Source organism: Rattus rattus, chromosome 2 (genome assembly GCF_011064425.1).
Source record: "Rattus rattus isolate New Zealand chromosome 2, Rrattus_CSIRO_v1, whole genome shotgun sequence".
Classification (NCBI taxonomy): Eukaryota; Metazoa; Chordata; class Mammalia; order Rodentia; family Muridae; genus Rattus; species Rattus rattus.
Genome location: NC_046155.1, coordinates 213,166,975 through 213,179,644, shown reverse-complemented (window position 1 = coordinate 213,179,644; position 12,670 = coordinate 213,166,975). Strand labels below are relative to the sequence as shown.

General features: G+C 42.2%; 1 protein-coding gene across 1 annotated transcript in view; it reads left to right on the top strand.

Moving 5' to 3' along the window:
* Positions 1-12,670, top strand: part of Lama2 (laminin subunit alpha 2) — a 470,233-nt gene that overhangs the window by 447,287 nt on the left and 10,276 nt on the right. The window contains exons 58-63 of the mRNA XM_032895270.1: positions 830-1,006; positions 1,237-1,405; positions 6,570-6,682; positions 6,975-7,164; positions 9,120-9,275; positions 10,600-10,753. Coding sequence (XP_032751161.1) covers positions 830-1,006; positions 1,237-1,405; positions 6,570-6,682; positions 6,975-7,164; positions 9,120-9,275; positions 10,600-10,753 — 959 coding nt within the window. The remainder of the gene's footprint in view (positions 1-829; positions 1,007-1,236; positions 1,406-6,569; positions 6,683-6,974; positions 7,165-9,119; positions 9,276-10,599; positions 10,754-12,670) is intronic.

The following is a 12,670-nucleotide window of genomic DNA, read 5'->3' as shown; positions in this document are numbered from 1 at the left end:
AGAACTCCATTTCTTGGTTCTTTGCCTTTGGATCCAAGGATTGTTGTGAATACATAGTATGCAGTTCTCAATTAGTAGTGTGTGAGTAATCACTCATAAGCAAATTAGAGGAAATTAATGAAACAGCCACTGAGGAAAATCACTGCAAGGAACAATTAGCTCGGTGTTCTGGCCTGCCTGTTCTATTCAAAAGCCAGCAGCTACATTCTTTATAAAATGTACTGTAAGTGTTTGCTGTTGAATTCCTCCAATCTAAGCTCTCAGGAGGATAGTTTGTCCCCTAGCAAGAAGATAATAGCTAGCACAAACCAAGACACAGAAAGCCAAACAAAATGCAACCTATGCTGTGCCAAGCTTACAGATCCTTATCCGATTAGACATTGCTCAGCCCTGCAGCCTTTCTTCTTGCAGATTGTGTGTTGGGCTGCAAACCTGTGTTACCACCTGCATCGGAGACACGTGACACAGTTGTGCAATTTCCGAGTTTCAATGAGCTATCAATCCAAGTTAATGAGCAAGGCACAAAGTCCTAGGAAAGAAAGGTGTGTGTTAGTTGCTTGGTGTCCAGGTCCTAGTCATCCAATCTGGGCTAGCTAAGAAGCTCTGGGAGGTCAGAATGCCATAGGACAGACATGGTTATAAAATTCTAGGTGTTGATGGGCTAGAAAATCATGGGTTCAAAGCCAGGTTATGTATCTAGACTTGTTCTCAACAATAGTAATAATGACAACATAATAGAAAAATAAATTCCTGGGAGCAGAGAGTGTGTGGGACAGGAAAGACATTTCTAATGGTACTGCGTATCGGTTGTCTTTAAATATTTTATCAGAGTCTTCACCGTTCAAGTTGATGAAAACAGAAGACATATGCAAAACCTGACAGAGGAGCAGCCCATCGAAGTGAAAAAGCTCTTTGTTGGGGGTGCTCCTCCTGAATTCCAGCCCTCCCCACTCAGAAATATCCCAGCTTTTCAAGGCTGTGTGTGGAACCTTGTTATTAACTCCATGTAAGTGACTCATATTTCTGCTGCCCATTTGCTTTATAATTTAATATGAAGGGCCCTGTGGCATCCACATTATCTAAAACCATAATAGGAAAGAGATTATAAAGACCTTTAATTTACACCTGGATTTCTACCCTGGCCATTTCAAGGCAGGGTTGGGGACTGATTTAAATGTGAAGGAGGAAAACAATGAAAAAATAAGAAAAACTTTCATTTTGATTGTGTTTCCTTAGCCCCATGGACTTTGCACAGCCTATAGCTTTCAAAAATGCTGACATTGGCCGCTGTGCCTATCAAAAGCCCCGGGAAGATGAAGACGATGCCGTTCCAGCTGAAGTTACTGTCCAGCCTCAGCCAGTGCCTACCCCTGCCTTCCCTTTCCCGGCCCCCACCATGGTACATGTAAGTGTTCACATAGACACTGCTTAGAACCTTCTAGTTAGAGCCATTTTCAGAAGGGAAGTTGTTCAAGATATCTAGTAAGATTCTGCCACTAGCACTGGAGGACCAGGAACCTGTCTATAAAAACAAAACAAAATGAACAAACAAACAAACAAAAATCCCTCCTTATATCTTCTTTGGATTGCTTTTATTTTCATATCTATCCCTTGTATTTTGATGTTCGTAACCTAGAAATGATTTTCCACTGAAGAGTTGAAGAAGACAGAGATTTTCAAAATTTAGATTCAATGTCATTTATAACACCATTTCCCAGAGATAATTATGTCAACCTTTGGTCCCTTCGAATTTTACACATACACCTCATGTAATCTGGGGCCTTTAGTTTTAAACATGGTAATCCATAATCACAACTGTCTATACCACTTAAACGTATGGCTGTGTGTAACATGCTTTTTTCATTACACATACATAAAACACACCACAGTATAAGAGATGGGATATCCTTGATGAAACCCTCAGGTCCAGTCAGCCAGCACGTGTCCTAATCCCAGCTCTCCTACCTACCACCTAATGAATGTGGGAAAGAAAGCTACTTTATGAAGCAAGGCCCCGGGTACCTAACTTGGAAAGTATGGATATGAACAGCTCAGTTGTCAGACTTCATAGGAATTTCAGAAGACAGTTTCTAAATGCCTGAAATAAACTAAAGGGACACTAGTGATTGGCCATTGCTGTTTTCAAGGCTTACCTACCGCATGCCCACGTCTAGCTAAGGTTCTACCACAGCTCTGTGAAGTATGAATGGGTATCCCACTTTCCGTAGATTGGGCGAGAATTTGTGATCTGAGGTTAACTCACGAGTTCACTCAAACACATGTCAGGATGGTGATTTTAATCCAGTACGCCAGAGTCTCAAGGCTAGCTCTCATAAGTCATTATTCTCGGATAGACCAGTGAGGACTACTGAGTGGATTTCTAGTTTTCACTATTAGAAGGTATAACGATCCAAGAGCATCTGAGAATTAAAGTCCTCCATCACAGCTCATTATTTTATTAGATTTCCAGTAGGAAACCACGAAGCCAAGAGACAGGCGAGATAAGGGTCTCACCTGTGTCAGAATTGCTTTTTCCAGAAGTTACTGCAGCTTACAGCTTCACCATTAACATTAGAGAGGGTCCACCTCACTGCATTCAGGAGCAAACGTATCAATTGCAGTTCTGATCCATGGCTAACAATGGTTGAAGCATTTGTGGTTTTAAAGATTTTGAGAACACTTGGATACAGCATTCCTTAGCTTATTCCTTAACTGGTTCCTTGTCACTCAAGATACTTATTACATGACAAGCCAAATAATTATGCAGAAAAACTGAGTATTTACCAAATCAGCATTTAAGCCTCTGATAAATGAATCTTCCTGCACTAGAATTTTTATCATGAAAGTACAGTAATGATTATATTGTAATCAGTAGTCTTATGATAATATGCATATCAAAGGGTGTGGTTATGTGAAACTTTGAAAATGATTACTTTTGTGATATTTATCTTCGCTTATGTATATTTTTAGAAACATTTTTATCCCACTCCTTAAGAATAGAAATGCGTAGGGTCACCAATTAACAACCAGAAGGCCGGGGCTGGAGGGATGGCTCAGCGGTTAGAGCACTGACTGTTCTTCCAGAGGTCCTGAGTTCAATTCCCAGCAACCACATGGTGGCTCACAACCATCTGTAATGGGATCTGATGCCCTCTTCTGGTGTGTCTGAAGACAGCTACAGTATCCTCACATACATTAAATAAATAATATATTAAAAAAAAAAAACAGAAGGCCATGGTCAAGTGGGGTGATTTCTTCCTGGGGTACTGCTGAGATCTGCCACATGCGTGTTTCCAATAAATGCATCAACTAGTTGGCCTCTAATTAGCAATCATGCTTGGTCACGCAAACCTCTTGGACCTTCTCATCAGCAGTTCTTCATCTCTGTGTGTTGCTTTGCTTGGGGTAGGATAGAGAAGACCATGTGCATTTCTTTTATGTGAATCTTGCTGGAAAGTTGAATGTGGCACTTCCAAATTCTGGTAGAAATGAAGAGTTCTGATAAGGTTCTCAGGAAACTGAAGAGAACGGAGCTGAGAAGGACAATGGGAGAGCAAGAGAGAGTGGCTCCTGTAGCAACATGAGTACCAGTGCGTTAAAAGCTAGCTACAGTCGAAGCCATAGGATAAGTGACATGGGCGATGACATGTGTTTAAAGGGAAAATGGATTCTCCACACCCCAAGTTGGACCCATCTTACAGCTTATGCCTGTAAATGGTCAGTTCCTACTAAAGAGGTCACAGAGAAAGAGGTAACATGATTCAGTGTCTCGGCAAACACAGCAGCGGGCATTGTATACATCAGAACATCGAAGCCAGCGCTGAAAACAGTACCTAGTCAGTATTCACCCACAAAGAGCACCGAAGGCAAGCATCAGATGGGACCATAGCCCACACTTATTAGCGGGATCATTGACTCATGAAGGAAGAAAATTACACAATTTTTAGCATGACTCATCACTTGCCACTCATTTTGATAAATGCAGTGGGAATCCCTGATCTCCAGCTATCTAAACTCAAAGTCCACTTACCAAGGAAGCATCCGTGGCCTTGAATTCAGTCACCTATTTCCAAGTGTCGGCACCGCACTGGAATTAGAACTGACCACTGCTTTATTCTGGCCTAAACGTTTAACAGAGTGGAAAGGTTTGCTGGGACAACTGACCCCTCTCCTTGTGACGGTGGCTTCCTTTCAAGCTACTTTAGCGACAAATACACTACTCCAGTAGTCCCTCCGCAGCATCCCTGTGTGCCTGAGAATTGTCACCTGCAAAGCAGAAACAAATCATCCTTCCTGCCTTTTATCCTCCCCCCTCATACACACACATACTACCTGTATTATGAAGCATCACCACCAGATGGCAGAAGTGTACCACGTTGAGATTAATGGGCGTCTTGAGGCTGTTTTTTTCTTTTTAAAAAAATTACTATTATTGCTGTTGTTGTTTTAGCATTTTTTCCCCAGAGATTATTGTTTCCAAAACACAGGAAAAGAGTATCCTTGAGCCCAGAAGTGACACTTATCCTTTACAGCGTGCCCCTCTTTCTACGTGATTGTGTCATATGTATTGGCATAGGAATCAAAGGATCTAGACTAAATCCTCTCTCTCTTCCAACTGGAAATGTTTCTGAAATGCCCGTCTAGACAATCTGATATGTTCAAGGTGTAGGGGACTGCTGCTCGGCTGTGGACCTGTTCAATACCTCTCCAGTTAACCGACAGGCGAAGTCATAGAGTGTGGCTATCACCTGACATTCAAAGACAGCCATCAGAGAATATGACATATTAGCATATTATTTGGTGAATGGCTAAGTGGCTGTGGCAGCAGGAACAGCAGCATCCCTCACTGGTACATTTCTTCAGCCTGCCCATTATTGGTTCCTAATTCCATGGCATCCATTGATGTTCCCAACGTCTATTTCTGGAGGTAAAGGTTTAGAGATGTTTTGGTGAAATTCTTCCCCAAGAACTCACAGCACATAGAATTCTCTCAGAGAATTCTAAAGAAGGCTACATGCTACAGTATGTGCTGAAAATGATCCTTGTTCTATTAATAGCCTTCGAGGGCCAGGACATTAAGCCACATACAGAAAGCTTTCCATTTGGGCTTTCTTTGTTGGCCTTGTACTAGCAAAGGCATTGCTGTGTGTTGTGAATAGATTATCCCGCCTTGCCCACTGGGCTTTTACATAGATGTATGAATTTCAGCCAGTCTTCTTTTTGTAACTGACCATCTCCTGGGAGGCAAAAAAAAAAAGGAACTACCTCCATAAAGACCAATTTCATAGCTTTCCCGAAACACTTTTAAGCCCTTTTACCTACTGTGGCATAATGTAGGGCGCCTTTGACCAAGCTCAAGAAAAAAAGAGAATGAGGCTTTTCCTCGCATAAAGATGTCCCGAGTGCAGATGAGTCATGTCTGAGGTACTCTGTTGGAGAAGAACACGCCTCATCAAAACGTTGCCCTAGGCCGTTTGGGAGGACCTGCTTAGTCAGCAGTGGCTGGGGCTGCCTCCCTCTCTGAGCTATTAAACTCGGATCTGAAAAGCAGATGCGTTCGTGCAAGGGTGCAGGTTATTGTTGTGAATTCTCACACACCCCAGGTTCTAAACAACTTCCTCAGCCACCTGTATATAAAGATAGCCTGAGAAGACAGAGAGCGAGGAGACTGTGTGCGGCTTTGTCATTTGAGGAACCTTATTTCCTGAGCCCTGCATTGTATAGTCCAAGTCTCCAGGATCAGTTGTGTGATTGGTGAGGCCGTGTGCAAAGGGAAAACGCAGGGCCCCCTTCATCAAACGTTATTATGAATTTCCAGGCGGTGACAGCATAGCATTAGAGCAAGTGACTGAACATCTGTGTACCTAGCTGTCCTGCTCAAGGACCCTAGGAAGCTGATCTTTGAACAGCAGCAGGGGAAATGGTGTACGGTGGGTTGCATTTAAAAAAAAAAAAAAGAAGAAAAGAAAAGAAAAGAAAAAACCCACATGTGCTGGTTGCCTAGCAACCAGCTAAGGCCCTGAATGGGCTGACTTGCAGGTTTCAAGATACACCATCTTGAAATTCTGAATTTACAGCAACCTTCTAGTGGACTGATAATTTCCGAGGAAAAATACTATGATGGGAAATGGAAATGAGGAGGTGAGGAGGAACACATTTTTCTACTCTTATAATCCAAAGCTAGCCCATAATTCTCCCTGGTCTATCTTCTAAGAATAAAACTCCCCATCAGTGAAGTAAATGTGGAAAAGAAATTGCTATTTCCCCAGGAATATAAGCAGTGTTTTCCTTAGAGAATAAGGAGAATATAAATGTACCCATACCCCTTTAAACACATCCCTGTAGCAGTTCCAAGGCATTGCTAAGAAAAACTAGTTCGAATGCACAGAGCACTTCATAAGCACCTATTGTCCTGCGGATTACAGAGATGAATAAGAGGTAGGTTTTAGTGTTAGAGAATCCTGCATTGTTCAAAGTCAGGAAGAGAATACAGAAGATACACTCCTGACAGCAACGTTGCCCGTGTACAGATGGCCATGATCTCATCTCCTGTCCTTGGTATTTCTCAGGGCCCGTGTGTTGCAGAATCAGAACCAGCTTTTCTTTCGGGGAGCAAGCAGTTCGGGCTTTCCAGAAACAGCCACATTGCTCTGGCTTTTGATGACACCAAAGTTAAAAACCGGTATGTATCATTCTGCAACGGGGCACGAGAACTGATCATCGGAGCACCAAATATTCACATTTAATCAATTACGTGTCAGATTCCTAGCGTTAGAGATTTGTTTTTTAATTCACTGAGTAAAGTAAAAAATAGAACTCGGTCTGCCTTGAACTCAAAAGTAAGAGACTCGTAGCCCTAGACAGTCCCTCTGCTTCCGGTTTTCTATCCTTCATGCATATCCTTGCGGAAAACCACTGCGTCTTAGCCTAACGATGCTCCGATCTGTTTTTCTTCCCACATTTGCATTTGGCAGCCTCACCATTGAGCTGGAAGTGCGAACCGAGGCTGAATCAGGCTTACTCTTTTACATGGCTCGGATCAATCATGCAGATTTTGCTACTGTTCAGCTGAGGAATGGCTTCCCCTACTTCAGTTATGATCTGGGGAGCGGGGACACAAGCACCATGATCCCCACCCGAATCAACGATGGCCAGTGGCACAAGGTAACAGTCCCCAGGACGCGGGTGGTCTTCTAAGAAGGGTTCTAGAAGTAACCATGGACCGTCCCCTGCCAGAGCTGTTGTGTTAGTGCAGCCCCTAACTCTAGAGTAACAGAACAATGGCAGAGACGGGACAAAAGGCCAGTGGTGTGTACAAGGACACAGTTTGAGAACGTGTCTAGATGTGGGTAGCTCTCTGATTCATCACTTATGGGCGCAGTGTGCTACAACAGTCCTGCTTTGGGTAATGGAACTGTGGTTCCCAAGCAACAATCAACAAACCAGACTCAGGCCATTGCAGATGGTTCCATCTGTTTAATCAGGAATGAGAAGACTACAGAGCGCTTTCCCCATGAGGCTTCTGTATTCAGCTTAGAGAAACAAAGTTTGTTCCAAGACTGTGCACTCCTCTCTACCAAGAAAACGATACATGGCCAAAATATACGCCGGATACATTGCGATGGGTCCTAAGACTTATCCCTCACCCAAGCACACCCTGATCTGAAAGTCAGGAGACTGAAAGTCTGCAAGACTAAGGATAGTGGCCCCCAGGCACCATTTCCACCGAAAGCTATTGGCAACAACTTTAAATGCTGGCTTTCCACCCAGAAACTAGCGCTATTGTGGGCACAGAAGGTTCATTTGCCAACTTACTCCTCTCTGGCATGACTGCAGGTAGAAAATATGTGGCCTGATTAAAATAAACTCTTGAAATTTGTCTCTGCACCTGCGATAGCCTATTAAGTAAAGTTTCCCTAGGTAGACCAATAAAATGTTTAATTTTCAGAGTGCAATATTATTAGATGTTGGATTTGATATATTAACCTGCTTTGGCTTGTCATGTTGGAGAGAGAGCCAAAGAATGGAAGAAAATAGAATTACGATATAAACCTCAAGCCGATCAGTTTGTAACCCTAGAAATAAGACATGAGATCTTTTTAGCTTGGGGAAAAAAACGTAGTAGATGAAGCTTCTGGTCAGAGAAACTTTGTCAGTTTCTTCTGTTCTCCAGCTAATAGAAAAGGAAATACAACGCTTGAGGGAAGAAAAATAGACGTATTGATGGACCACCAAGTTGAGGTTAGGAAAGGCAATTTATGTAAGATAATTAGCCTTAGTAGTAAGGACAGATTTCATTTGTAAATGTTTAAAACAACACCACTTTCTAAATATAAATAAATGTGTTTCAAATGTTGTGCTATATTGTTCTAATCCTCTTATATCTTGTTTTTCCAGCACTCTTATGCTCCAGCATTTAAAGGTCTACATCATCCCCTGACTAAATGCAGACTCCCCAGGCCTTGCTTTTCTTTCCTCTCTCCTACACTCCTGTCATGTGTTCACTGATCTTAGGTTTTTCTCTTTCTCCCTGACTTCAAACCAGTCAGCTGCTACAAGACTAGCAGTGCCCCTCCCCTGCCCTGATCTTCCCACCCGTGATGTTGTACAAGGAGGGCTACTATGCTTACATGAAGATGTATTAGGAGCCCAGTAAATTAATACAGGACTAAACATAGAGCTGGAAACCTAGCTCAATGATATATACTGATATCATACCAGTGCTAGAGAAGCAGGGCAGTAGGATCTTGAGTTCAGAGCCAACCTAGGCTATGTAATAAGACCTTGTTTCAATAATCAGGATTATAATAATCAAGGCATGAATTTGGCAGCTCTCTTAGCTCAAGTCAGAGCTATCGGTCTGTAAAATTCATCATGGCACAGCTACCTCTGAGGCATATATCCACTGAGTTATGCTGGAAATTTTATCTGAAACTTACTCAGAAAAGAAATTGCATTCAAAGTCAGAATTTGATATGCTCTGTAAAACATATTTACCTTCACTTGTATTATGGACTGAGCACCTAAATGATATCAATCTCTCTTGGAACTACCAGGAAAGTTCCTTGTCTTGTGGCTTTGTTCAGGATTAGCATTGATGATGCCTCCTTGTTTTGTAGATTAAGATTACGAGAGTGAAGCAGGAGGGAATTCTTTCTGTAGATGATGCCTCCAACCAAACCATCAGTCCCAAGAAAGCCGACATCCTGGATGTTGTGGGGATTCTGTATGTCGGTGGCTTGCCGATCAACTATACCACACGCAGAATTGGTCCAGTGAGTGTCTGATTCCTTGTTGATTATTTGGTAGAGTTAGTGACTTGTGCATGAATACGTGTGTGTGTGTGTGTGAGAGAGAGAGAGAGAAAGACACATACAACCATTATATTGTGATAGGCCTTAATGCAATAGCTGGGCCATTTCCTAACCTCCGTGTGGTTAATCCACCTCCTGCCAATAATCCCTTCTTATTGCTTACTAAATTCTATGTTCTATCTTGGCTTTCCTGGGCCAGTTGGGCAGCCCTCTGGGCTGTCCTCTCCTGGCTGGCTCCTTCACATGGTGACTATGTCTCTCTGCCCTCCACTCTTCTCAGGCATAGGCATCTCTCCTTTCCTCTACCTCTCCGAGCATGGTGTATCATCTTCTTCCTCTCTCCCTGTCCCAAGCCCCAGAAATTCTCAAAACCCATCTGTGTTTGTCCTCCTCCTCTATTGGCTGTTGGCATCTTTTTTTTTAACCAATCAGAACCAACTGGGGGCAGGTTCCAGGAAGCTATGTGCAGATACTTGTGTAAACAGTTTTTGGGGAAAATCTAATAAGCATTCGTAATGCAAGCGACTACACTTCCCCACTTGATTAGCAAGTGTCATTGGAGATCTCTCTCTCCCTGTGTCTGTGTTTGTATGGATTATATAAATCACCCTTTTCATAATTATGGGTTACTACCTACCTATCAAAAATAAGAGTCTGGAGTGATGGCAACAAAAATGATCAACTTGAATTTCTAAAGCAAATGAATTACAGTGGATCAGAGCATTGAGTTAAGTTGGTTCTAAGTTCTGTCATCTCTAAAATGCTTTATACAAACGTTCATATTTTGTACATATATTTTCTTAGAGGAGGGACCATTGCTTTCGTTAGATTTTTGTTCCAAAGACAGTGATCCAAACTTAATTGTCTTTTTTTTTTTAGTAGAAATTGAAACATAGATCACAACTGAATGCATTGATAGTAAGGTTAACAAATTATTCGTAGAAATATGGAATCAGTAATATAAGAGACGAGTCAAAAGTTACCCTGCTTACATGGGGCTCACAGCTCTGTCAAGTCAGTGGGCATATACTGTGAGTAGGTCCTCAGAACATCAGGTCATTATGGTCCCAGCTAGATGCATCCTGGCAGACAACCTTGATGTTGGGTTGCTATCCCCTGAGCTGTGAGGTATGGGCTACAGAGGTCCAATACCAGGAAGCTTTGAGGCGTGTTCTAGGACAACTAGCTAATGACTGTGTGCAGTGTACACTCAGGTGGTTGTACTACACATAGAGGCCCAACATTGCTAAACCTGATACCTGTTCCTTCTGACCTGACTGCTCAGGTAACCTACAGCCTAGATGGCTGTGTTAGGAATCTTCACATGGAACAAGCCCCTGTTGATCTGGACCAGCCTACCTCCAATTTCCACGTTGGGACATGCTTTGCCAATGCAGAGAAGGGGACTTACTTTGATGGAACTGGTTTTGCTACAGCAGGTAAGCTCCATCTGCTTCCTTTCTGTTGAATATTCATGACATATAAATGCTGACTTCTTGCTGTGTCAAAAACCGATAGTTTCCCCAGGGTCCTGAGCTATTAGTCTTCATTTAAAAGAAATATTAGTTTCTATAACTAACAAAAAACTTACCTCGAAAACATTCACATGTGGATAGTGGGGACGGGGACTGTAGTTCAATGGTAAAGCACGTGCCTAGCAAGGTTGAGGGCCTAAGTTCTGTCTCTAAGAGCCAAAGCAAACCACCGCCAACAAAAACTCACGTGTGTGATTCTGAGAAAAGCTTATAAGGAAAAACATTAAGTGACTTAAGGAAGGCTATTTGGAGGACAATGGCAGCAAAATGAACCTAACTATACAAGAAGGCTCACATGTAATGTTTTGCTTTTCAGTGTTCTCTGTCTCTCGTTCTGGAGATGAGAGACCATCTCTCGTTATTCCTTTACAAGTTCTCTCCGGGTTCCATTTCTTCATGCACATATGCACACATGCACACATGCAAACATCTACATACACACAGGTTCAGTGGTACCCATTTGTTGTTGATAACAGCAAAAAATGCCATTATGCCAGGCATTCACTATCACTTTCCAATATATGTCTGCATTACTGAAATTGAACATCACACTGTAAAGGAAAATAAGATGTAATTCTCTGTTCACATAAAACCCCTTACATTAGCTACTAAAAGAGAACATTCAGGACCATGAGTCACACATATTGGTTCATTAGGAAGAAAAAATAAGGAACAGGCCATATGTGAATGCCAATTATAAGAAATGGGAAAATAAGATGTAATTTCTGCCTTTAGAAGTGTGTTATCAATAATAAAAATTCAATTTTGAGAGAAATCACAAAAAGGAAAAGAAATTTTTTAAATACCATAAAAGATATAGAGTATTCTACAGATTTACAATGAAGGTTGATTTTGACTAGAAGCCAGAAAAGTTTTTAATGGAGAAACAGATACTTGAAAAAAGCTTTATTATAGGAGTTGAATACTTCTTCTTTTTTTTTTTTTTTTTTTGGATTTTTTTATTTACATTTCAAATGATATTCCCTTTTACAGTTTCTCATCCATAAGCCCCCTATCCCATCCCTCTCCCCCTTCTTCTATGAAGGTGTTCCCCCTCCCCAACCACTCCCGCTCCTGCCTCACTGCCCTGACATTCCCCTGCACTGGGGGAGGGGGTCCAGCCTTGGTAGGACCAAGGTCTTCTCCTCCCATTGGTGCACAACAAGGCCATCATCTGCTACATATGCAGCTAGAGCCATGGTTCTGCTCATATATATAGTCTTTGTGTAGTGGTTTAGTTCCTGGGAGCTCTGGTTGGTTAGTATTGTTGTTCTTATGGGGTTGCAAACCCCTTCAGCTCCTTTAATCCTTTCTCTAATTCCTCCAACTGGGACCCTGTTCTCAGTTCAATAGTTTGCTGCTAGCATTTGCCTCTGTATTTGCCATGCTCTGACTGAGCCTCTCAGGAGACAGCTATATCAGGCTCCTAACAGCTTGCACTTCTTGGCTTCATCAATATTGTCTAGTTTTGGTAGCTGTATATATTTGGGCTGGATCCCCAGGTGGGGCAGGCTCTGAATGGCCATTCCTTTAGTCTCTGCTCCAAACTTTGTCCCATATCTTCTCCTAAGAATATATTTGTTCCCCCTTTTAAGAAGGACTGAAGCATCCACACAGGTCATCCTTCTTCTTGAGCTTCATGTGGTCTCTGGATTGTATCTTGGGTAATGGGAACTTTGGGGCTATCAGTGAGTGCATACCATGTGTGGTTTTCTTGGGGGGATTGGGTTACCTCACTGAGGATGATATTTTCTAGTTCCATCCATTTGCCTGTGAATTTCATGAACTCATTGTTTTTGATAGCTGACTAGTACTCCATTA